General features: G+C 41.8%; 1 protein-coding gene and 3 long non-coding RNA genes across 4 annotated transcripts; 2 read left to right on the top strand and 2 right to left on the bottom strand.

The window, feature by feature from the left end:
- The first annotated feature begins 822 nt into the window (after nt 1-822).
- On the top strand, nt 823-1,459 carry LOC309716428. Its single transcript, XR_014279430.1, has 3 exons — nt 823-860; nt 1,160-1,218; nt 1,336-1,459. It is a non-coding gene; the product is annotated as an uncharacterized lncRNA (long non-coding RNA).
- A 327-nt stretch (nt 1,460-1,786) lies between these two features.
- On the bottom strand, nt 1,787-5,350 carry LOC309717518. The gene is made up of 2 exons (XR_014279715.1): nt 3,959-5,350; nt 1,787-2,168 (listed from the first exon to the last, which is right to left on the bottom strand). It is a non-coding gene; the product is annotated as an uncharacterized lncRNA (long non-coding RNA).
- Nucleotides 5,351-19,181: 13,831 nt separating this feature from the next.
- LOC309717736 (putative ferric-chelate reductase 1) lies at nt 19,182-25,268 on the top strand. The gene is made up of 6 exons (XM_082552519.1): nt 19,182-19,322; nt 19,971-20,029; nt 20,407-20,544; nt 22,096-22,127; nt 22,213-25,009; nt 25,100-25,268. Exons 1-5 carry the CDS (start codon nt 19,198-19,200, stop codon nt 22,300-22,302), a joined length of 444 nt encoding a protein of 147 aa, XP_082408645.1. The 5' UTR covers nt 19,182-19,197; the 3' UTR covers nt 22,303-25,009; nt 25,100-25,268.
- Nucleotides 20,859-22,127, bottom strand: LOC309717737. The gene is made up of 2 exons (XR_014279802.1): nt 21,103-22,127; nt 20,859-21,015 (listed from the first exon to the last, which is right to left on the bottom strand). It is a non-coding gene; the product is annotated as an uncharacterized lncRNA (long non-coding RNA).
- Nucleotides 25,269-27,379: the final 2,111 nt, after the last annotated feature.

Below are 27,379 nucleotides of genomic sequence, written 5' to 3'. Positions count from 1 at the left end.
TCAAAACTTTGGTCCAATCAAGTTTTTTTTAGATAACATATGTTGTTGTTGTTCTGTGTGTGTTTGTTATCAATGTTGTGGAAAAAAGTTAAGCTTAGTAAGCCATCAAGCACTGATCACTCGTAGAAGAGCACCAATAGGAGACAGAACTAATTAGAAGGTGTTATTATTCAGTCTGTACATCGAATAGAAGGCACTAACCACAAGGTGATCTTCAATTCATCTCTGTGTGAATGTGAACGGGGCGAGAAGACCCCCACTAACTGCATGTCCCTAGACTGTGGGAGGAAGCTCGAGAGAACATCCAGACTCCACACAAAGACCCCGGCCTGATGAGGCTAGGGTCCTGAGTTCGATACCCTAAACTGAACGCAGGACAGAGGAAGGGATGGGTGATGTTCATGTGTGCCCAGGTGTATGATGTGGCTCTTTGTCTGTGACTGGTTGGCTGTCCCAGCCCTGGCCCTTCATGTATTTCAGTAATGTCCTTTTCTCCCGTCTCGTTTCCATGTTTTTCCCTTGTGACCCATTCCTTCTGTCACGTGTGTTTCCCCCCCAGCCATCATGTTCTGCTTGTGCTTAGTTATGTCCATGTCTTATCTCCTCCAGTCTGCAAGTTGCATCCACAGGCAAGATTAATATACCCCTTCAAAGTGTTTTTTTTTCTTTTCTCTTGATATTCATTAAGCACTCTTTAGTTGTGTGTTTCAGCTCTCAGACTGATATTTATGCCCCATGATTAGCACTGTTAATGTGTTTGGTATCCAGGGAGCACATCCAGTGTTGGGGTGCCTGGTTATGATCCTCTCACTCATCCAGCCCATCGGGGCCTTGCTGCGCTGCGGACCACAACATCACCTGTATGTATCCATCTGTGTGTGTTTAATTAATATACTATATCATGCCTATACACATTTAAGAATACTCTGTTCAAATATTATTTAAAAAAAAATTAAAAATGGCCTCACTTTTTTTTTCTCTACAATTATTTAACAAATTTTGAAAACACGATAAACCAAAGGAATGGGGCAGTACATGCTTAATGACTAAATGCACTGCTCACGCGGCAAAGTGAGGTTATAAAGTTATTTGATAACCCTAAGAGTTGTATTCATACTTCAAGCTGATGATTTTATAGTTCTTCTCTTTTCTTTGATAGGAGGTATCTGTTCAACTGGACACATTTTTTAAATGCGGTGGTAATAAAATCTATAGCTGGTAAGCTTGTGTTTTACTTCATTCTACCATCTTGCATATATGCTAACAATGTCAATAGCAGACACACTGTCACCCATGCTGCTCGTCTTAAAATGCCTGCTTCTTTGTGTCACACAGTGGCAGCCATATTTACAGGCCTGGACAGGATTGACAGTGATGATGGGTGGCTATTGAAAGTGATGGGTGGCTTCTTTGCCTGGGAAGTTCTCTTCATCATCATTTTGGAGGTCCATGATTGGGTAGTTAAATACAGAGGTAAGCCTTTTTTTTTGCATTTCAGTGATGAAGGAAAAAATCATCACTACCCATATACACTTTAATGACAAAAACCAATCTAGACCCAACAGTCCATTTGCACGGTGAAGAGCCACCTGATCAGTTCAGCAGCATTTAGCTGACTGAGCGAAGAGTATAACCCCTGTACACCTCAGAATGTGGTTGGATGGGTAAAATAAACAGCACTGTATCACAAGATTTTCTGTGTATAACACAGCAGCATCAAATATTTGTCACGGTACGGCATGGCACACCGTGGAAGGAGTGGGGAAGGAGGACCCAGGCGCGGTGCTCTACGTATAGACAGTGTTTATTTACAGAGGGTGATATCAAACAACAATAAATCCCCGTGTTTCTCCCCAGACTCCCGTGTCGTGTCCTCCAAGTGCTCTCTGCTCCCGTGTCTGCACTCCCGGTGCTCGCTGCTCCTTAAGCCTTCCACGCTCCTCCTGCGGGAAACAATAGCGGCAGCAGTCAGGACACTGAACAATGGCAGGCATACACTACACGACCAAAACCTAAACTGGGTAACTAACGTGGAGTCCCAAGCAATGATCCCGCGTCGGTGGGAGCTCCAAGACTCTCTTAAGTAGCTCCCCCGACGAGGCCTGATCAGCAGCAGGTGTGTGGCTTCGGGTGTGGCCAGTCCCCTTGCAGGGCCACACCCTCCAGGCCTGACGCCGCATATAAACAAGTGCTCAGCCACCCACACACACATATACACAAGCACAGGGAAGGGGGAGCAACACCAAAATACACAGCAATAATAATAATAATAATATAATACATGACTGCTCAGGGATCCTGGGTCGCCCAGTCCCAGGACCCTGACAATATTGGTATTTATGAATTGATGAGTGAAAACGCGTAAGAATGTCTCAATGGTAGTCTGCTGGAACAAAAGCTGTTACACTTTAACTGTGCTGAAGTACAGCGACAAAGGAATCTTTATCTTTCGATTTATTAAATGCATGAAAATACTCTGGGAATACTATACACGAAGGCTCAGCTCATGCACCACCAACCTAATGTTATCAGAGAGAACTTGCATTGAAATGTCTCAACTGAGACTATCCAATTTTGGACACGTGTAGTTTGACAATGCTGTGGCTCAATGTGTGGCTCAGTCACACAAATTATTAAAAAAAAATATGATCACAACCTCTTTGTGTCTACAAAAACTGGTTAATGTTTGGTGATTTTTAAAAAATGTTTTACCCCCCCGTGCCGCACACACTTTCCATGACCAATGGCAACTTGACATGCTAAATGTTTACATAGAGCTTCCAGCACATTGTTATCGTTCTGAAAGTTGTTGTTTTTTTGTTTTTTTTCAATCACCACAACTACTCAACTCGACTCAATTTTATTTAAATTGATTTCAAATTGTTCTTCTTCTGTTAAAGCTTAAAACTAATATCATAACTCAACCTGTATAAATAAAATGATTAAAAACATAGCTGACTGCTTTAGTTCACTTCAGTTAATGTGCCCTGCAATATTTCACTGTTCTTTGCTCTGGGTTTCAGATGATACTGCTGATCAAATGGAATCAGCATTGGTAAGCTGAAAGAAATATAAAAGCAAGCAATCACTGATTGCCACAAGATGGAGTATTTCTAATATAATTTTACTTTTTTTGTCAGGTCAAAGGTGACAGTTGCCTGATCGCTGTGTACCTTCTGGGAAACCTTTGCTTTTTGGTGGCACTTCTGGTTGGAATTGGAGAAAAATGAGCAGCAGCAGAATCTTCCAGAGTGTTTCCCTGTAGTTTTGTTGAATTTTATCATCAATTTTAACATACTTGATGAGAGACTGCACTGGAAATTCAGACCCACTGATGCATCAGTTGGTGAATCCTGGAAAGTTTCTCAGTAATGTCTTTAAAAAATATTACTTGTGTTTTTTTTCTCTTTTGCTTTTAGTTGATAATTAAGGTGTACTTTCAATCAGCATTCAATTTCACTGGGCCAAGCATTACTGTTGTGTGTGTGTGTGTGTGTGTGTGTATAATATGTCTCACAGTTGCAAAGAAAGAAGTAGTTTCAGTCGCCTTTAGCCTCCACTCTGGCTGCCAGGTAAACCAGTTTCATTTTACAAGCTGGTTACATTTTTTAAGCCAAACAGCAATTTTGTATTAAAAAGTACTTTTAACAATTTTTCCTTTTACATTTTTAAATCAGGTCAACTCGACCCACATCATAATGGGAGGGTTAAAGCCCTTTTCACACATTAACATCTGTTAATATGACAGCATCTATGTATGAATCTGCACCTTTGTCACTTTCATTTGAAAAAAAAAAAACTGTCATTGATTCAGCTCCTGAACTTCCCATTTAATGTACATTTTTTCATATATTTCTAATAATCTTGCTGTCAATAACAACTGACAATAAGACAACAAATTTTTAACTTCATTAAATTGAAAATTATGTATGTCAGTGTAGTAGTGTTAAATGCTTACCAGGTTCAGATGCAAATGAAGAAACTCCACTCAGGCAAGTCTGCTGGACCAGATGGAGTGAGTCCCCTCAAGGCCTGTGCCCCCCAGCTTTGTGGAGTCTTCCATAAACTGTTCATGCTGAGTCTGAAGAGGGTCCCAGTGCTGTGGAAGACATCAAGCCTCGTCCCTGTACCAAAGACGCCACGTCCCAGTGGCCCCCAGGATTACAGGCCTGTGACACTGACCTCCCACATCATGAAGACCCTGGAAAGGCTCATCCTGGACCAGATCTCACCCATTGTCAGACCACATCAGGATCCCATTCAATTTGCTTACCAGCCCCGTCTCACAGGACGCCATCATCTATCTGCTCAATCGTGTCTACATCCACCAGCCGGCGAGCACTGTGAGGTTCATGTTTTTTTTTTACTTTTCCAGTGCTTGGTGATAAGCTAACAGCGATGCAGGGGGATGCTTCTCTAGTGTCCTGGATTGTTGATTACCTGACAGGAAGACCACAATATGTGCGTCTTCCACATTGTGTGTCTGACAAGGTAATCAGCAACACAGGAGCACCATAAGGGACCATCCTCTCCCCCTTCCTCTTCACCCTCTACACCACAGACTTCAGCCGCTGCACAGAGACCTGCATCTTCAGAAGTTTTGATGTAAATTTGTAAGTTTTGATGTAAGTAAATTTGCGGTCAATTTAGACTCAATTCAAAATCTCCTACTTGGGACGAACACTAAATGTAAATAGCTGACTTTCTAAATAAACCTATCCATCTTTGCAAGGTCAATTTTTGCTTTCATTAAATTCCAAATGTTTAGCCATAATTAGCTTAGCTGTCCTACTCTTGTTACTGCTCTTTCCTACTGCTGTTACAATCAAATGAACATCTCTGCAAAGATAAATTAGCTGAGACCTTAGGTTGATGGTAGTTACTAGCAAACACAGAAACTTACATACACTATATAGTACAGTTCTATGATACATCACCAAATAGAACAATTTGTGGCAATGCAGACAAGCAGAGAAACAGTTTAATTAGTTGAATTTGTTCACTTGATCGGAGGTGTGTTTCCTGCAGATATACAACATCGGATCTCAATGATTTTAAATGAGTAAAAGCCCTTGTGCGTTTAACCGGATTATTTATACCTTTAACATTCCAGCTTATAAAACGAAGAGCAGATGACTTTGCGAGCTTGCCATTCAGGTACCAAAATGCAGGTGCAGAAAAAATATGTCCCAACCTCTGGAATAATAAATCTTTCGTGCTTGAATCGATACGGTCCAATATCCTCTTTTCAGAGCTAGCAATAGCTCTCATAATCTCACTCATGTCATGGGGTGGTGCCTCCGGTCTGTCCTCAGCATGGTCCTGTCAGGATCTGACGGCGCCCTGACCGGTCGACCTGCCTGTGTGTGTGTGTGTGTGTGTTCACCCAGGGATTGACGGAGGATTTACGGACACTAAGGAAGCACTTGGAGGAGAGACGGGCACTCACTACTAGGGCTGGGTATCGTCACTGATTTCTAGAATCGATTCAATTCCGATTCACAAGGTCCCGAATCGATTCGATCCACGATTCGATTTAATTCGATTCGATTCGATTTAAATCTGGGAAATTTTGACAGTCAGAAATATTATAATTCAGATCAGTACATTTACATATTTTTGTATCAATAAAAAGGAAGCTGACACACGCAAGACTTTATCAAAGGTGTAAGCATCACAGCAGATGCCTTTGTGTCAAAGTAGCTGAAGATAAAACACAGAAAAACATGAAGGTGGTTTTCCTGGCCTGGGATTTTATAAAAATATTCTGCAGTACATCAAAAACGAAAGAAAACCATTAATCAACATATGAACATTACCTCTGAAGTTACAGAGGTTTTATTAGAGACACGGTTAAGCGTTTTGCATTTTGAATAATTTTAAAAAGTTTAAATTTGTTCAGTATTGAACAGCAGAAATGAGGTTTTCTTTTCGGAAGAATGTAAAAGGGAAAAAAACAGCGGCCGACAGCGCTGTAAACAACGGTAGACTTGTGCATAACAAGCAAGCGAATAATGAAGAAAGGGAAACTGTTCTTGAAGTACACAGAGAGAGAGAGAGGGCGAGAGAGAGACAGAGAGAGAGAGAGACAGAGAGAGAGAGAGAGACAGAGAGAGAGAGCTGTGCATCGCGGTGGAAGCAAAACAGTAAAAGTCAGAGTGAATTCATGACGATGTTTATGTGAATCTTCTTTTGCTGCTGGTTCGGTCAGTATTGTTTGGAAAGAGATCAAACTAACAGCTTTAGAATCAGCGCATAAAGGGCGTGAACACAAAGCGCGGACCCGCCGACAGATCAGAATCAGTGAGCTGTCGGCTTTCAGCCCCGACCGTGTCCGTGCCGTCGGGTGAGAAAGGCGACATCTAAATGATTCTGATCCGCGGGTCGTGCTGTGTGTTTAAGTCTTTGTGCAGAATCCGTGTTCCTGCTCTCATTTACTGTCTTAGCTGTTTGGTGGTTCTTGAAATTTTGTGAGATGTCACCAGAGATTCTGGCATTTCGGGCAAAATAAATTTATATTAAAAAAATCGATTCAGGATTTTAATTAATCGATTTTACGTTATCCAAGCCATAATCGATCTTAATCAATGAATCGATTATAAAAACCCACCCCTACTCACTACCACGCACGGGCTTACACGGAAGGAGGGACGCACTATCACCATTGTTGCACATTTGAGCTGTTGTCACATTGCTGCACTGTAAATAAATGCACTGTCATTATTTCTGAGCTCCGCGCCTGAGTCCACTCTTTAACAACCGTGACAGGTCCGAGGCTTTTGCGGCCTGCTCTTTCCCCGATCTAGTTTTGCTCATATTTCGTACACCGTAGCCTTGAAGATGTAAAAAGTGCCTCAGAGCAGCACACGGGCGTGTTATCATACTGTTGTTAAAAGTTCGTTAGTTTTGGAGCAATAGAATTATGAAACAAGTTAGTCCATTGAGGAGCCCTGTACAACACGTCTTCACATGGCTACCAGACACGCCCCCCGTCATTTTGTTATTATTCAATTCAGAACTGCCCAGACCAGACACAGTGACGTTTCACCAGAATCCCTTTGATCTCTGGTCTTCTTTATGACATCAGCACACGAAAACCTATAAATAGGGGAGAGGTTCTCACTCTTGTCAGTCTTTCAAAGAGAGTGGAAGAATTCACTAGGCAGGAAACTACTGGAAACTTGCGTTTCTGACACAGTTGACGGTATTTTTAAAAAATCTTTTAGTTGGTACAGAGATTTAGCATCAACTTCAATTTGAAATATGAGTCTGTCAAATCCTGTTGTATGCAACATGAGAGCCGAGAACGAAAAACTTAAACAGCAAATCAAAGAGCTGAAAAATGAGAATAAAACTCTCAAACAACAAAACTCTACCATACGTGACCTTAAAGTCGAGAACGCCGACCTTAAGGAGCAAAAAAGAGAGCTCATAAATGAGAACAAGATTCTCCAAAAAAACATTGAAGTTCTCTTCAAACGAAGTGGGTTCTCTAAAAACAAGAGGAAAAGAGACCTGCAACTAGAGAATGAAACAATTCACTTCAAAATTCAAGAGCTGGAATATTGGAACCAAATTCTAAAGGATTTAAACAGCTCCAAAACCAAAGAGATCCAGCAACAGAAAGAGGTGATGCAGGAAATGGAGGCAGAAATCAGAGAGTTGCAAAGCAGCAAGACAGGCTTGGTTATAAAAGTGGGAGACATGGAAAAGGACAACCCGTCTTTAAGAGAGGAAAATGATGTGACGGTAAAACGCATGTGTGAGCTGAAAAGGGACTTTGAAAAGGAAAAAGATGACATGCAACAGGAAATACAGGCTGTTAAAACTGAGCTCCATCAGGCAAACACAGCCTTTAAAGAGTTACAAGAGAGTGAAGAAAGAAAAAGGATCATGAATGAGGAAAACAAAACAACGGACAGTGAACAGCTCAGACAGACCCTGGAACTCCAATGCTTTGCACATGAAATTGACATATTGAGGCATAACGAACTTCTTGAACAGGACCTCCAGGAGCTTTCCAAAAGGAGTGGTGATTCTCAAAAAGAACTGAAACCACACGATGAGGGTGTGAAAGGAGAATCACGGATCTCCAAAGCCACTGAGAAAGACTCCCAACATGATTTTAACGTGACCAACAGAGAAAAGGAGTTTTTGTACCATCAATTTGAGGCAGTGAAAAGAGAGCTCCTAATTGAGAACAAAATTCTCCAAAGAAACGCTGAAGTTCTCTTCAAACGACGTGGGTTCTCTAAAAACAAGAGGAAAAGAGACCTGCAACAGAAAGAGGTGATGCAGGAAATGGAGGCAGAAATCGGAGAGATGCAAAGCAGCAAGACAGGCTCGGTTATAAAAGTGGGAGACATGGAAAAGGACAACCAACATGATTTTAACAAGACCAACAGAGAAAAGGAGTTGTTGTGCCCTGAATGTGAGGCACTGAAAAGAGAGCTTGTCAAGAAAAATCTGTGTAATGTACAGGAAGCCTTGAAAACAAGACATGGCGTTGGGAGTCTGAGCTTGGGTTTGCAAAGTTTCACAGGAAGCACATAACAATCTGATAAACAACTACGATGTCCAAGTTGACATACTCAAACAACAAAATAAGGCCTTGGAAAATACGGTTAGTGACCTTACCAAAAAGATGTGGAATGGACGGGAAGCGATGAGACAAATGGAAAAGAACTTTCAAGAACAAAGGAAGCTACTCGAAAATCTCCGAGGAGAATTCGAGGAAATTTAGCACAACTACGACTTTGGCCCTCCCTTTTAAACCTGGTTAACGCAGGTTCAATAGGGCTATAACTTAGACAATGGAAGTTCATTTGATTTAATTGGCCCAAAATGAGTGACTGCACCCAGACACTCAGTAGCAAAAAAATTACAGAGATTCAAGAGAGAAAACTGTTTCTGCATAGACTCCTATAGTACTGCAAGTCGTGTCATCGCTTGGTGTCCTGCATAGAGTGCAGGTTTAAGGTATCTACGTATCTTTCAGAATTAGAAGCTATGCTGCGTCAGGGGTTATAACAGCTGTGCCCCCCCCCCCAACCGGTCGAGGCAGATGGCCGCCCCTCACTGAGCCTGGTTCTGCCGAAAGTTTCTTCCTGTTAAAAGGGAGTTTTTCTTTCCCACCGTCACCAAGTCTAAGGAGCTTGGAGAAAAGCGCCTGGACTTCTTTAACTTAAAGAAGTCCAGGCGCTTTTCTTTCCAAGCTCCTTAGACTACTATGGCCTTGATGACTGATAACCTTCACAGACACTGTCATCAAGGGTTTGCTCACAGGGGATCATCTGATTGTTGGGGGGTTTTCTCTCTTATATTGTATGGTCTTTACCTTACAATATAAACAGCCGAGAAGCGGCTATTTTTGCCATCCGGTGCTTTAGAAATACATCTTAGCTGAACTGAACTCCATAACATCTGGACCGAAATGCCTACACACAACGGTAGGCATTTCAATCAAGAGCTCTGTCCAAAACGTTCAATGACAAGCATCAGCACCAGGATTGTTTTTTAGCTCACCAACAGTTCATGTTCCCTACCCATTTTTTATTGTAACTGCAACTTTGTAAGACTGGGTTGGGAGATGTTCTTGTGGTGAGCTTTTATTTACATAATTGGTTTCTTTAATAGTGAAATAAAATAAATTTGTATAACTGGAAACAGCGTTCTCCTGTGTGATTATCACATTGTATTCTTTAAACCATATAACAGAATATATAATATATATAATTTACTCATAGTAATATTAATATCTAATGTGATTGAGTTTCCTTATCTCTACTTATGTGCTGATGTGTTCACTGAGGCCATTGTATGGTCCATTTTGGCTGCATTTCCATGTTTTAAACATGAAATTTGCTTATTTAAAGGGTGTCTCATGTATCTCTTATGCAGAAATATGTGTTGCCTAGCTGGACAAATGTAGCACAGGTCTACTATTATTGGTCACGTGTGTTTTCCCCCCCAGCCATCATGTTCTGTTTGTGCTTAGTTATGTCCATGTCTTATCTCCTGTCCCCTTTTCCTCTGTATGTATTCACAGTGTACGTGTTCCTCGTCGGTTCGTCATGCTAAGTCTGCGTGTCTTATTCCGTCATGTGTCATGTATCACTCCAAATCTCACTGACTTTAACTAATAATAACTGTTTGCTGAGTGTTATGCCTAAAAGGTATTGCACAATCGCCTCTAGTAGAGGATCAGGTTTGTTTTCCACTGATAATGGATTTTAACATGACTGACCAATGATTGTGGAGCACGTCAATGTAGGATCTTATAAATACAACGAGCAAACTTAAATGTTTTAAAATGTTCAAAAAATTAATGTATTATATTTCTGAAGTATGACGGAAGGAAAAAGTTAAATTTTTTTCATATTTTAAAAAAAAATCCATGGGTTTAATGGGTCCATCATCACTATATTGAGGGCCTTGTATAATAGCCCAACTGCAAAAGTAAAGATTAACGGTGAACTTTCAGATGCTTTCAAGCTTGAAAGGTCCACAAGACAAGGATGCCCACTGAGTCCACTCTTATTTGCTATTTTTATAGAGCCATTGGCTGAAAGGATTAGGCAGAATGGTAACATAAAAGGGATTAATATCACTGGAAGTGAGCAGAAATTGGCCTTGTTTGCAGATGACATTTTGGTTTACTTATCAAAACCTACCGAATCACTTATGGAGCTCATGTCAGTGTTAAAGGAGTATGGGCTATACTCGGGATATAAATTGAATATACAAAAAACACAAGTTCTTAGTAGCTTTTATAGCCCTCCCCAGAATCTGCTCAACAAATACAAACTAAGCTGGGACAAAAGAACTATCAAATATCTGGGCATAAACTTATCAATGGATATAACTAGCTTGGAAGAAATCAACTACCCCCTACTTAAAAAAGATATCATGCTAAATATTAGCAGATGGTCTATCTAAGCATTTCTTCTAGAGTGGACATCATAAAAATGAATATGCTCCCAAAGATATTAAACTTATTCCAGTCTGTTTCTATAGAAAACCCTGATAGATACTTTGTAGAGTGGGATAGGACCCTCTCAAGATTTATATGGGCGGGTAAAAAGCCAAGAGTTAAGTTCAAAACACTTCAGCTTCCCAAAGATAAAGGAGGATTAGGCATCCCTTGCCTACAGGATTACTACAGGGCAACACAAATAAGAAATCTGGTGGGCTGGTGTAAACCCGGATACTGTTCAACAGAGAGACGAATCTGGCATTGATATCTGACATCACAACAGAGAGACGAATCTGGCATTAATATCTGACATCACAACAGAGAGATGAATCTGGCATTAATATTTGACATCACAACAGAGAGACGAATCTGGCATTAATATCTGACATCACAACAGAGAGATGAATCTGGCATTGATATCTGACATCACAACAGAGAGACGAATCTGGCATTAATATCTGACATCACAACAGAGAGACGAATCTGGCATTAATATCTGACATCACAACAGAGAGACGAATCTGGCATTGATATCTGACATCACAACAGAGAGACGAATCTGGCATTGATATTTGACATCACAACAGAGAGATGAATCTGGCATTAATATTTGACATCACAACAGAGAGACGAATCTGGCATTAATATCTGACATCACAACAGAGAGACGAATCTGGCATTAATATCTGACATCACAACAGAGAGACGAATCTGGCATTAATATCTGACATCACAACAGAGAGACGAATCTGGCATTAATATCTGACATCACAACAGAGAGACGAATCTGGCATTGATATCTGACATCACAACAGAGAGACGAATCTGGCATTAATATCTGACATCACAACAGAGAGACGAATCTGGCATTAATATCTGACATCACAACAGAGAGACGAATCTGGCATTGATATCTGACATCACAACAGAGAGACGAATCTGGCATTAATATCTGACATCACAACAGAGAGACGAATCTGGCATTAATATCTGACATCACAACAGAGAGACAAATCTGGCATTAATATCTGACATCACAACAGAGAGACGAATCTGGCATTGATATTTGACATCACAACAGAGAGACGAATCTGGCATTGATATCTGACATCACAACAGAGAGACGAATCTGGCATTAATATCTGACATCACAACAGAGAGACGAATCTGGCATTAATATCTGACATCACAACAGAGAGACGAATCTGGCATTGATATTTGACATCACAACAGAGAGATGAATCTGGCATTAATATCTGACATCACAACAGAGAGACGAATCTGGCATTGATATCTGACATCACAACAGAGAGACGAATCTGGCATTGATATTTGACATCACAACAGAGAGACGAATCTGGCATTGATATCTGACATCACAACAGAGAGACGAATCTGGCATTGATATCTGACATCACAACAGAGAGACGAATCTGGCATTGATATTTGACATCACAACAGAGAGACGAATCTGGCATTAATATCTGACATCACAACAGAGAGACGAATCTGGCATTGATATTTGACATCACAACAGAGAGACGAATCTGGCATTGATATTTGACATCACAACAGAGAGATGAATCTGGCATTGACATTTGACATCACAACAGAGAGATGAATCTGGCATTAATATCTGACATCACAACAGAGAGACGAATCTGGCATTGATATCTGACATCACAACAGAGAGACGAATCTGGCATTAATATTTGACATCACAACAGAGAGACGAATCTGGCATTAATATCTGACATCACAACAGAGAGACGAATCTGGCATTAATATCTGACATCACAACAGAGAGACGAATCTGGCATTGACATTTGATATCACAACAGAGAGACTGGATGTCAATGTCAGAAAGATGACTGTGATGTCAGAACCCTCTAAATCTTGTAATTTACAGATGGTAAATGGCCTGTATTTGCATAGCGCTTTACTAGTCCCTAAGGACCCCAAAGCACTTTACACATCCAGTCATCCACCCATTCACACACTGGTGATGGCAGCTACATTGTAGCCACAGCCACCCTGGGGCGCACTGACAGAGATATTTAATTCCAAATGATTTGACTGCATCATTGCGTCTTTGAGTTATGACCCAAACTCTCTATCAACTTTGTGAATAAATTCACGTCCCCCTGTGACCTCATAATTACACCACAGTTCAGATGGCATGAATGAGTCATGAGGTCACACCAACAGTGACAACATCAGCAGTGACATCACTAAAGTTGCCAGGTGAGTCCATAAATAGAACCCGTGACGTGGAGCAGGTACCGCCGTTTTGGACAATGCCACGACGCAGGTATAGACGCAAACATGCGAGGTCTTCTCGCCCCGTTCGCAGACACAAGAGACCCCACAAGGCCTCGGGTGTCCGCAGACGTGGGAGAAGATACCGTCGCAGACATTAGACAATCTCAATAAACATGTAGGATGAACATCAAAACTTTGGTCCAATCAAGTTTTTTTTAGATAACATATGTTGTTGTTGTTCTGTGTGTGTTTGTTATCAATGTTGTGGAAAAAAGTTAAGCTTAGTAAGCCATCAAGCACTGATCACTCGTAGAAGAGCACCAATAGGAGACAGAACTAATTAGAAGGTGTTATTATTCAGTCTGTACATCGAATAGAAGGCACTAACCACAAGGTGATCTTCAATTCATCTCTGTGTGAATGTGAACGGGGCGAGAAGACCCCCACTAACCGCATGTCCCTAGACTGTGGGAGGAAGCTCGAGAGAACATCCAGACTCCACACAAAGACCCCGGCCTCATGAGGCTAGGGTCCTGAGTTCGATACCCTAAACTGAACGCAGGACAGAGGAAGGGATGGGTGATGTTCATGTGCGCCCAGGTGTATGATGTGGCTCTTTGTCTGTGACTGGTTGGCTGTCCCAGCCCTGGCCCTTCATGTATTTCAGTAATGTCCTTTTCTCCCGTCTCGTTTACATGTTTTTCCCTTGTGACCCATTCCTTCTGTCACGTGTGTTTCCCCCCCCAGCCATCATGTTCTGCTTGTGCTTAGTTATGTCCATGTCTTATCTCCTGTCCCCTTTTCCCTCTGTATGTATTCACAGTGTACGTGTTCCTCGTCGGCTCGTCATGCTAAGTCTGCGTGTCTTATTCCGTCATGTGTCATGTATCACTCCAAATCTCACTGACTTTAACTAATAATAACTGTTTGCTGAGTGTTATGTCTAAAAGGTATTGCACAATCGCCTCTAGTAGAGGATCAGGTTTGTTTTCCACTGATAATGGATTTTAACATGACTGACCAATGATTGTGGAGCACGTCAATGTAGGATCTTATAAATACAACGAGCAAACTTAAATGTTTTAAAATGTTCAAAAAATTAATGTATTATATTTCTGAAGTATGACGGAAGGAAAAAGTTACATTTTTTCATATTTAAAAAAAAAAATCCATGGGTTTAATGGGTCCATCGTCACTATATTGAGGGCCTTGTATAATAGCCCAACTGCAAAAGTAAAGATTAACGGTGAACTTTCAGATGCTTTCAAGCTTGAAAGGTCCACAAGACAAGGATGCCCACTGAGTCCACTCTTATTTGCTATTTTTATAGAGCCATTGGCTGAAAGGATTAGGCAGAATGGTAACATAAAAGGGATTAATATCACTGGAAGTGAGCAGAAATTGGCCTTGTTTTTGAAGAGTAATACCAGCCGGCAGGTGTGGCAAGGCATCCAGCACCTAACCAACTATAAGATCAATCTCGGAGCTGCGGACGGTGACCTGGAGCTGGCAGAGGAGCTGAATATCTTCTTTGCCCGCTTTGAGACCAGGGTACCGGAGGTATTGGAGCCACAGCAGCAACACGCCACCCATAGCAGCACCACCCTCACCCTGGAAGAGCACGAGGTGAGGCGCATGCTGCAGGCTGTTAACCCGAGGAAGGCGGCGGGTCCTGATGGTGTGCCAGGTCGAATATTGAGGGATTGTGCAGGACAGCTGGCTGGGATCTTCACCAGCATCTTCAACAAATCCCTCGCACAGGCGACTGTCCCACTCTGCCTGAAGTCCTCCACCATAGTCCCCTTGCCTAAGAAGCCCCACATCACCGGCCTGAATGACTACAGACCGGTGGCACTCACCCCAGTGGTAATGAAATGCTTTGAGAAGCTGGTCCGCAGACACATCACAGCAGCCCTGCCCCGCAGCCTGGATCCACACCAGTTTGCCTACAGAGCAAACCGATCCACGGAAGACGCTGTAGCCACAGCACTCCATGCTGCATTAACTCACCTGGAAGAGCATGGTAGCTATGTGCGGATGCTCTTCGTGGATTACTGCTCAGCTTTTAACACCATCCTTCCACACAAACTGGTGGCCAAGCTACAAGACCTGGGGCTTCCAGACAGCACCTGCATGTGGATCAATAGCTTCCTCTCGGGCCGTAGACAGAGAGTCAGAGTTGGCCATCACACATCCTCAGCCCTGAGTCTCAGCACTGGCTCACCCCAGGGCTGTGTGCTCAGTCCACTGCTCTACTCTCTCTACACACACGACTGCACTCCTCGCCACCACAGCAACATCTTTGTGAAATTTGCAGATGACACCACAGTGGTGGGGCTCATTTCCAAGGGAGACGAGTCTACGTACAGAGACGAGGTGGAGCAGCTGACGTCATGGTGTAAGGCCAATAACCTCCTCCTCAACACTTCAAAAACCAAAGAACTCATAATAGACTTCAGAAGGAAAAAGGCAGAGATCCAACCACTATTCATAAATGGGGACTGTGTAGAAAGGGTGGCAAGCTTCCGCTTCCTGGGAGTCAATATAGAGGAGAACCTTTCCTGGAGTGTGAACACCTCCGAGCTGCTGAAAAAGGCCCAACAGAGACTGTACTTCCTGAGAATTCTCAGGAGGAATAACATCACACAGAGACTGCTGGTGTCCTTCTACAGAGCCACCATTGAGAGTGTTCTAACTTACTGCATATGCATCTGGTACACTAGCTGCACAGGGGCTCAGAGGAAAGCACTCCAAGGGATCATTAACACCGCCCAAAAGATCACTGGCTGCCCTCTCCCCACACTGGAAGTTCTACACAACGCCCACTGTTTTAAAAAGGCCCAAAACATCATAAAAGACACCTCACATCCTGGCCACTCCCTGTTCGAACTGTTGCCCTCAGGCAGACGGTACAGGGCAATCAGAGCAAGGACTAATAGACTCAAACACAGCTGTTATCCAACTGCAATAACACATCTGAATACTACAAAAAAATGTCCATCACGCCACTCTTGTGTTAATCTATGCACGGTCTGAAGCATGTGTGTGAGAATGTATGTGAATGTTTTACTGTTATATCTTATTAGTATTTTAAGTATTCTATCTATTTTATTTATTGAATTTTATTGTTTTATTTATATTTTGATATTGCTAGGGATGATGCAATGATCGGGGACCATTCTTCATTTCGTTGTTCTCATGACAATGACAATAAAGTTTCTGATTCTGATTCTGTTTGCAGATGACATTTTGGTTTACTTATCAAAACCTACCGAATCACTTATGGAGCTCATGTCAGTGTTAAAGGAGTATGGGCTATACTCGGGATATAAATTGAATATACAAAAAACACAAGTTCTTAGTAGCTTTTATAGCCCTCCCCAGAATCTGCTCAACAAATACAAACTAAGCTGGGACAAAAGAACTATCAAATATCTGGGCATAAACTTATCAATGGATATAACTAGCTTGGAAGAAATCAACTACCCCCTACTTAAAAAAGATATCATGCTAAATATTAGCAGATGGTCTATCTAAGCATTTCTTCTAGAGTGGACATCATAAAAATGAATATGCTCCCAAAGATATTAAACTTATTCCAGTCTGTTTCTATAGAAAACCCTGATAGATACTTTGTAGAGTGGGATAGGACCCTCTCAAGATTTATATGGGCGGGTAAAAAGCCAAGAGTTAAGTTCAAAACACTTCAGCTTCCCAAAGATAAAGGAGGATTAGGCATCCCTTGCCTACAGGATTACTACAGGGCAACACAAATAAGAAATCTGGTGGGCTGGTGTAAACCCGGATACTGTTCAACAGAGAGACGAATCTGGCATTGATATCTGACATCACAACAGAGAGACGAATCTGGCATTGATATTTGACATCACAACAGAGACACGAATCTTTCATTGATATTTGACATCACAACAGAGAGACGAATCTGGCATTAATATCTGACATCACAACAGAGAGACGAATCTGGCATTAATATTTGACATCACAACAGAGAGACGAATCTGGCATTGATATCTGACATCACAACAGAGAGACGAATCTGGCATTAATATCTGACATCACAACAGAGAGACGAATCTGGCATTAATATTTGACATCACAACAGAGAGACGAATCTGGCATTGATATTTGACATCACAACAGAGAGACGAATCTGGCATTGATATCTGACATCACAACAGAGAGACGAATCTGGCATTAATATCTGACATCACAACAGAGAGACGAATCTGGCATTAATATCTGACATCACAACAGAGAGACGAATCTGGCATTAATATCTGACATCACAACAGAGAGACGAATCTGGCATTAATATCTGACATCACAACAGAGAGACGAATTTGGCATTGATATTTGACATCACAACAGAGAGACGAATCTGGCATTGATATCTGACATCACAACAGAGAGATGAATCTGGCATTAATATTTGACATCACAACAGAGAGACGAATCTGGCATTAATATTTGACATCGCAACAGAGAGATGAATCTGGCATTAATATTTGACATCACAACAGAGAGATGAATCTGGCATTGATATTTGACATCACAACAGAGAGACGAATCTGGCATTGATATTTGACATCACAACAGAGAGACTGGATGTCAATGTCAGAAAGATGACTGTGATGTCAGAACCCTCTAAATCTTGTAATTTATAGATGGTAAATGGCCTGTATTTGCATAGCGCTTTACTAGTCCCTAAGGACCCCAAAGCACTTTACACATCCAGTCATCCACCCATTCACACACTGGTGATGGCAGCTACATTGTAGCCACAGCCACCCTGGGGCGCACTGACAGAGATATTTAATTCCAAATGATTTGACTGCATCATTGCGTCTTTGAGTTATGACCCAAACTCTCTATCAACTTTGTGAATAAATTCACGTCCCCCTGTGACCTCATAATTACACCACAGTTCAGATGGCATGAATGAGTCATGAGGTCACACCAACAGTGACAACATCAGCAGTGACATCACTAAAGTTGCCAGGTGAGTCCATAAATAGAACCCGTGACGTGGAGCAGGTACCGCCGTTTTGGACAATGCCACGACGCAGGTATAGACGCAGACATGCGAGGTCTTCTCGCCCCGTTCGCAGACACAAGAGACCCCACAAGGCCTCGGGTGTCCGCAGACGTGGGAGAAGATACCGTCGCAGACATTAGACAATCTCAATAAACATGTAGGATGAACATCAAAACTTTGGTCCAATCAAGTTTTTTTTAGATAACATATGTTGTTGTTATTCTGTGTGTGTTTGTTATCAATGTTGTGGAAAAAAGTTAAGCTTAGTAAGCCATCAAGCACTGATCACTCGTAGAAGAGCACCAATAGGAGACAGAACTAATTAGAAGGTGTTATTATTCAGTCTGTACATCGAATAGAAGGCACTAACCACAAGGTGATCTTCAATTCATCTCTGTGTGAATGTGAACGGGGCGAGAAGACCCCCACTAACTGCATGTCCCTAGACTGTGGGAGGAAGCTCGAGAGAACATCCAGACTCCACACAAAGACCCCGGCCTGATGAGGCTAGGGTCCTGAGTTCGATACCCTAAACTGAACGCAGGACAGAGGAAGGGATGGGTGATGTTCATGTGTGCCCAGGTGTATGATGTGGCTCTTTGTCTGTGACTGGTTGGCTGTCCCAGCCCTGGCCCTTCATGTATTTCAGTAATGTCCTTTTCTCCCGTCTCGTTTACATGTTTTTCCCTTGTGACCCATTCCTTCTGTCACGTGTGTTTCCCCCCCAGCCATCATGTTCTGCTTGTGCTTAGTTATGTCCATGTCTTATCTCCTCCAGTCTGCAAGTTGCATCCACAGGCAAGATTAATATACCCCTTCAAAGTGTTTTTTTTTCTTTTCTCTTGATATTCATTAAGCACTCTTTAGTTGTGTGTTTCAGCTCTCAGACTGATATTTATGCCCCATGATTAGCACTGTTAATGTGTTTGGTATCCAGGGAGCACATCCAGTGTTGGGGTGCCTGGTTATGATCCTCTCACTCATCCAGCCTATCGGGGCCTTGCTGCGCTGCGGACCACAACATCACCTGTATGTTGTGGGGCCTTGCTGCGCTGCGGACCACAACATCACCTGTATGTATCCATCTGTGTGTGTTTAATTAATATACTATATCATGCCTATACACATTTAAGAATACTCTGTTCAAATATTATTTAAAAAAAAATTAAAAATGGCCTCACTTTTTTTTTCTCTACAATTATTTAACAAATTTTGAAAACACGATAAACCAAAGGAATGGGGCAGTACATGCTTAATGACTAAATGCACTGCTCACTCGGCAAAGTGAGGTTATAAAGTTATTTGATAACCCTAAGAGTTGTATTCATACTTCAGCCATAGAAGTTTTTAAAATTTCAAACTTTTGCAAAGTGTAGCCTGCATGTGCTTTATCAGAGCACACTTTCACACTGAAACACCAAGTAGGAAACTAATTTGCACATGACTCGTGAAAGTTATTCCTTCCTCTTAGTAATAATGGTGCTTTTAATAAATATAGCCTGGTTGTAGCTTTGGAGGCCAGACTCAGTAAATGAAATATTTTTTAAGTGAAATATAGATTTAGTAAAATTGTATGTTCAGTAATGATACTTGTTTTCATAAATTGGATGCAGGAGAAATCTTAGACAAGAACTTCAGAAGCTGATGATTTTATAGTTCTTCTCTTTTCTTTGATAGGAGGTATCTGTTCAACTGGACACATTTTTTAAATGCGGTGGTAATAAAATCTATAGCTGGTAAGCTTGTGTTTTACTTCATTCTACCATCTTGCATATATGAATAGAATAGAATAGAATTCAACTTTATTGTCATTGCACATGCACAGGTACAGGGCAACGAAATGCAGTTTGCATCCATCCAGAAGTGCTTAGTGATATAGATATATTACAATATATATTAGCAATAATATAGATATGTAAGTATATTACAGAAATGGGTCTATTATGTTATAATGTACACGGTATGAAGTATGTTGTGAATATTCTATAACTACAAGTATGTACAGGCTGTAGTGAGTACAAGCTATGTACAGGATATGCTAACATTTTCAATAGCAGACACACTGTCACCCATGCTGCTCGTCTTAAAATGCCTGCTTCTTTGTGTCACACAGTGGCAGCCATATTTACAGGCCTGGACAGGATTGACAGTGATGATGGGTGGCTATTGAAAGTGATGGGTGGCTTCTTTGCCTGGGAAGTTCTCTTCATCATCATTTTGGAGGTCCATGATTGGGTAGTTAAACACAGAGGTAAGCCTTTTTTTTTTGCATTTCAGTGATGAAGGAAAAAATCATCACTACCCATATACACTTTAATGACAAAAACCAATCTAGACCCAACAGTCCATTTGCACGGTGAAGAGCCACCTGATCAGTTCAGCAGCATTTAGCTGACTGAGCGAAGAGTATAACCCCTGTACACCTCAGAATGTGGTTGGATGGGTAAAATAAACAGCACTGTATCACAAGATTTTCTGTGTATAACACAGCAGCATCAAATATTTGTCACGGTACGGCATGGCACACCGTGGAAGGAGTGGGGAAGGAGGACCCAGGCGCGGTGCTCTACGTATAGACAGTGTTTATTTACAGAGGGTGATATCAAACAACAATAAATCCCCGTGTTTCTCCCCAGACTCCCGTGTCGTGTCCTCCAAGTGCTCTCTGCTCCCGTGTCTGCACTCCCGGTGCTCGCTGCTCCTTAAGCCTTCCACGCTCCTCCTGCGGGAAACAATAGCGGCAGCAGTCAGGACACTGAACAATGGCAGGCATACACTACACGACCAAAACCTAAACTGGGTAACTAACGTGGAGTCCCAAGCAATGATCCCGCGTCGGTGGGAGCTCCAAGACTCTCTTAAGTAGCTCCCCCGACGAGGCCTGATCAGCAGCAGGTGTGTGGCTTCGGGTGTGGCCAGTCCCCTTGCAGGGCCACACCCTCCAGGCCTGACGCCGCCTATAAACAAGTGCTCAGCCACCCACACACACATATACACAAGCACAGGGAAGGGGGAGCAACACCAAAATACACAGCAATAATAATAATAATAATATAATACATGACTGCTCAGGGATCCTGGGTCGCCCAGTCCCAGGACCCTGACAATATTGGTATTTATGAATTGATGAGTGAAAACGCGTAAGAATGTCTCAATGGTAGTCTGCTGGAACAAAAGCTGTTACACTTTAACTGTGCTGAAGTACAGCGACAAAGGAATCTTTATCTTTCGATTTATTAAATGCATGAAAATACTCTGGGAATACTATACACGAAGGCTCAGCTCATGCACCACCAACCTAATGTTATCAGAGAGAACTTGCATTGAATTGTCTCAACTGAGACTATCCAATTTTGGACACGTGTAGTTTGACAATGCTGTGGCTCAATGTGTGGCTCAGTCACACAAATTATTAAAAAAAAATATGATCACAACCTCTTTGTGTCTACAAAAACTGGTTAATGTTTGGTGATTTTTAAAAAATGTTTTACCCCCCCGTGCCGCACACACTTTCCATGACCAATGGCAACTTGACATGCTAAATGTTTACATAGAGCTTCCAGCACATTGTTATCGTTCTGAAAGTTGTTGTTTTTTTGTTTTTTTTCAATCACCACAACTACTCAACTCGACTCAATTTTATTTAAATTGATTTCAAATTGTTCTTCTTCTGTTAAAGCTTAAAACTAATATCATAACTCAACCTGTATAAATAAAATGATTAAAAACATAGCTGACTGCTTTAGTTCACTTCAGTTAATGTGCCCTGCAATATTTCACTGTTCTTTGCTCTGGGTTTCAGATGATACTGCTGATCAAATGGAATCAGCATTGGTAAGCTGAAAGAAATATAAAAGCAAGCAATCACTGATTGCCACAAGATGGAGTATTTCTAATATAATTTTACTTTTTTTGTCAGGTCAAAGGTGACAGTTGCCTGATCGCTGTGTACCTTCTGGGAAACCTTTGCTTTTTGGTGGCACTTCTGGTTGGAATTGGAGAAAAATGAGCAGCAGCAGAATCTTCCAGAGTGTTTCCCTGTAGTTTTGTTGAATTTTATCATCAATTTTAACATACTTGATGAGAGACTGCACTGGAAATTCAGACCCACTGATGCATCAGTTGGCGAATCCTGGAAAGTTTCTCAGTAATGTCTTTAAAAAATATTACTTATGTTTTTTTTCTCTTTTGCTTTTAGTTGATAATTAAGGTGTACTTTCAATCAGCATTCAATTTCACTGGGCCAAGCATTACTGTCGTGTGTGTGTGTGTGTGTGTATAATATGTCTCACAGTTGCAAAGAAAGAAGTAGTTTCAGTCGCCTTTAGCCTCCACTCTGGCTGCCAGGTAAACCAGTTTCATTTTACAAGCTGGTTACATTTTTTAAGCCAAACAGCAATTTTGTATTAAAAAGTACTTTTAACAATTTTTCCTTTTACATTTTTAAATCAGGTCAACTCGACCCACATCATAATGGGAGGGTTAAAGCCCTTTTCACACATTAACATCTGTTAATATGACAGCATCTATGTATGAATCTGCACCTTTGTCACTTTCATTTGAAAAAAAAAAAACTGTCATTGATTCAGCTCCTGAACTTCCCATTTAATGTACATTTTTTCATATATTTCTAATAATCTTGCTGTCAATAACAACTGACAATAAGACAACAAATTTTTAACTTCATTAAATTGAAAATTATGTATGTCAGTGTAGTAGTGTTAAATGCTTACCAGGTTCAGATGCAAATGAAGAAACTCCACTCAGGCAAGTCTGCTGGACCAGATGGAGTGAGTCCCCTCAAGGCCTGTGCCCCCCAGCTTTGTGGAGTCTTCCATAAACTGTTCATGCTGAGTCTGAAGAGGGTCCCAGTGCTGTGGAAGACATCAAGCCTCGTCCCTGTACCAAAGACGCCACGTCCCAGTGGCCCCCAGGATTACAGGCCTGTGACACTGACCTCCCACATCATGAAGACCCTGGAAAGGCTCATCCTGGACCAGATCTCACCCATTGTCAGACCACATCAGGATCCCATTCAATTTGCTTACCAGCCCCGTCTCACAGGACGCCATCATCTATCTGCTCAATCGTGTCTACATCCACCCGGACCAGCCGGCGAGCACTGTGAGGTTCATGTTTTTTTTACTTTTCCAGTGCTTGGTGATAAGCTAACAGCGATGCAGGGGGATGCTTCTCTAGTGTCCTGGATTGTTGATTACCTGACAGGAAGACCACAATATGTGCGTCTTCCACATTGTGTGTCTGACAAGGTAATCAGCAACACAGGAGCACCATAAGGGACCATCCTCTCCCCCTTCCTCTTCACCCTCTACACCACAGACTTCAGCCGCTGCACAGAGACCTGCATCTTCAGAAGTTTTGATGTAAATTTGTAAGTTTTGATGTAAGTAAATTTGCGGTCAATTTAGACTCAATTCAAAATCTCCTACTTGGGACGAACACTAAATGTAAATAGCTGACTTTCTAAATAAACCTATCCATCTTTGCAAGGTCAATTTTTGCTTTCACTAAATTCCAAATGTTTAGCCATAATTAGCTTAGCTGTCCTACTCTTGTTACTGCTCTTTCCTACTGCTGTTACAATCAAATGAACATCTCTGCAAAGATAAATTAGCTGAGACCTTAGGTTGATGGTAGTTACTAGCAAACACAGAAACTTACATACACTATATAGTACAGTTCTATGATACATCACCAAATAGAACAATTTGTGGCAATGCAGACAAGCAGAGAAACAGTTTAATTAGTTGAATTTGTTCACTTGATCGGAGGTGTGTTTCCTGCAGATATACAACATCGGATCTCAATGATTTTAAATGAGTAAAAGCCCTTGTGCGTTTAACCGGATTATTTATACCTTTAACATTCCAGCTTATAAAACGAAGAGCAGATGACTTTGCGAGCTTGCCATTCAGGTACCAAAATGCAGGTGCAGAAAAAATATGTCCCAACCTCTGGAATAATAAATCTTTCGTGCTTGAATCGATACGGTCCAATATCGTCTTTTCAGAGCTAGCAATAGCTCTCATAATCTCACTCATGTCATGGGGTGGTGCCTCCGGTCTGTCCTCAGCATGGTCCTGTCAGGATCTGACGGCGCCCTGACCGGTCGACCTGCCAGTGTGTGTATATCTGTGTGCGTGTGTGTTGCATCTTCAAAAAATAAAAATACAATAACTGAGCCTTACACCGGAGTATCGTTGCACTGGTTTACTGAACCTTACTTTCAGGGCATGTACAGAACATGAGCATCCATTTTCTACTGCCTCCTACAGGACACACACTTCTTCCACTTCCTTACACATTAATGTAACACAGAACTAATACTGCCTCTCCTGGCATTACCATTGTAACAACACATTCATTCTGTTTCTTTCAGAAGAATAACAGGAACTTAGGATGTAGGTATCTATGAATAATAACTATTATGTATACTCATATATTTATATAACCACTTATATCTTGCGATACCACAGTGTGAAAATGTCTCTCCTATCGCCCTGTCTTCCCCTCCGGCTCCGCTGTGATGTGCTAGGAGGTAACCTAGCAACAGGCTACCTCCGACCCGGAAGTGCTGTCGCCCGGAGCTGCCGCACCTGCAGTCAATCCACCAGCTGCTGCCAATCAACTAGTAGCAGGGCTACTTAATGGTGTGGCTGAGCGACAGACAGCGCTGGAGTATTGCACTAAGCCTGGTAGTGTTTTTGAGTCGCTAACGTTATTGAAGTGCTGTCTGATCTTCGTACTCATTCTGCTGTCGTGTGTGTGTGTGTGTGTTCACCCAGGGATTGACGGAGGATTTACGGACACTAAGGAAGCACTTGGAGGAGAGACGGGCACTCACTACCACGCACGGGCTTACACGGAAGGAGGGACGCACTATCACCATTGTTGCACATTTGAACTGTTGTCACCTTGCTGCACTGTAAATAAATGCACTGTCATTATTTCTGAGCTCCGCGCCTGAGTCCACTCTTTAACAACCGTGACAGGTCCGAGGCTTTTGCGGCCTGCTCTTTCCCCGATCTAGTTTTGCTCATATGTCGTACACCGTAGCCTTGAAGATGTAAAAAGTGCCTCAGAGCAGCACACGGGCGTGTTATCGTACTGTTGTTAAAAGTTCGTTAGTTTTGGAGCAATGGAATTATGAAACAAGTTAGTCCATTGAGGAGCCCTGTACAACACGTCTTCACATGGCTACCAGACACGCCCCCCGTCATTTTGTTATTATTCAATTCAGAACTGCCCAGACCAGACACAGTGACGTTTCACCAGAATCCCTTTGATCTCTGGTCTTCTTTATGACATCAGCACACGAAAACCTATAAATAGGGGAGAGGTTCTCACTCTTGTCAGTCTTTCAAAGAGAGTGGAAGAATTCACTAGGCAGGAAACTACTGGAAACTTGCGTTTCTGACACAGTTGACGGTATTTTTAAAAAATCTTTTAGTTGGTACAGAGATTTAGCATCAACTTCAATTTGAAATATGAGTCTGTCAAATCCTGTTGTATGCAACATGAGAGCCGAGAACGAAAAACTTAAACAGCAAATCAAAGAGCTGAAAAATGAGAATAAAACTCTCAAACAACAAAACTCTACCATACGTGACCTTAAAGTCGAGAACGCCGACCTTAAGGAGCAAAAAAGAGAGCTCATAAATGAGAACAAGATTCTCCAAAAAAACATTGAAGTTCTCTTCAAACGAAGTGGGTTCTCTAAAAACAAGAGGAAAAGAGACCTGCAACTAGAGAATGAAACAATTCACTTCAAAATTCAAGAGCTGGAATATTGGAACCAAATTCTAAAGGATTTAAACAGCTCCAAAACCAAAGAGATCCAGCAACAGAAAGAGGTGATGCAGGAAATGGAAGCAGAAATCAGAGAGTTGCAAAGCAGCAAGACAGGCTTGGTTATAAAAGTGGGAGACATGGAAAAGGACAACCAGTCTTTAAGAGAGGAAAATGATGTGACGGTAAAACGCATGTGTGAGCTGAAAAGGGACTTTGAAAAGGAAAAAGATGACATGCAACAGGAAATACAGGCTGTTAAAACTGAGCTCCATCAGGCAAACACAGCCTTTAAAGAGTTACAAGAGAGTGAAGAAAGAAAAAGGATCATGAATGAGGAAAACAAAACAACGGACAGTGAACAGCTCAGACAGACCCTGGAACGCCAATGCTTTGCACATGAAATTGACATATTGAGGCGGCATAACGAACTTCTTGAACAGGACCTCCAGGAGCTTTCCAAAAGGAGTGGTGATTCTCAAAAAGAACTGAAACCACACGATGAGGGTGTGAAAGGAGAATCACGGATCTCCAAAGCCACTGAGAAAGACTCCGAACATGATTTTGAAGTGACCAACAGAGAAAAGGAGTTGTTGTGCCATGAATTTGAGGAAATGAAAAGAGAGCTTGAAGAGGTCAAGAAAAATCTGTATGATTCACAGGAAGCCTTGAAAACAGAAGACATGGCGTTGCAAACCCAAGCTCAGACTCCCAAAGTTTCACAGGAAGAACATAACAATCTGATAAACAACTACGATGTCCAAGTTGACATACTCAAAAAACAAAATAAGGCCTTAGAAAATAAGGTTAGTGACCTTACCAAAAAGATGTGGAATGGACGGGAAGCGATGAGACAAATGGAAAAGAACTTTCAAGAACAAAGGAAGCTACTCGAAAATCTCCGAGGAGAATTCGAGGAAATTTAGCACAACTACGACTTTGGCCCTCCCTATTAAACCTGGTTAACGCAGGTTCAATAGGGCTATAACTTAGACAATGGAAGTTCATTTGATTTAATTGGCCCAAAATGAGTGACTGCACCCAGACACTCAGTAGCAAAAAAATTACAGAGATTCAAGAGAGAAAACTGTTTCTGCATAGACTCCTATAGTACTGCAAGTCGTGTCATCGCTTGGTGTCCTGCATAGAGTGCAGGTTTAAGGTATCTACGTATCTTTCAGAATTAGAAGCTATGCTGCGTCAGGGGTTATAACAGCTGTGCCCCCCCCCCAACCGGTCGAGGCAGATGGCCGCCCCTCACTGAGCCTGGTTCTGCC

Source organism: Aulonocara stuartgranti, assembly GCF_965226115.1.
Source record: "Aulonocara stuartgranti genome assembly, chromosome: 11".
In the NCBI taxonomy this organism is placed as follows: Eukaryota; Metazoa; Chordata; class Actinopteri; order Cichliformes; family Cichlidae; genus Aulonocara; species Aulonocara stuartgranti.
Note: the sequence above shows the minus strand (reverse complement) of the source record. Positions and strands in the feature narration are given on the sequence as shown.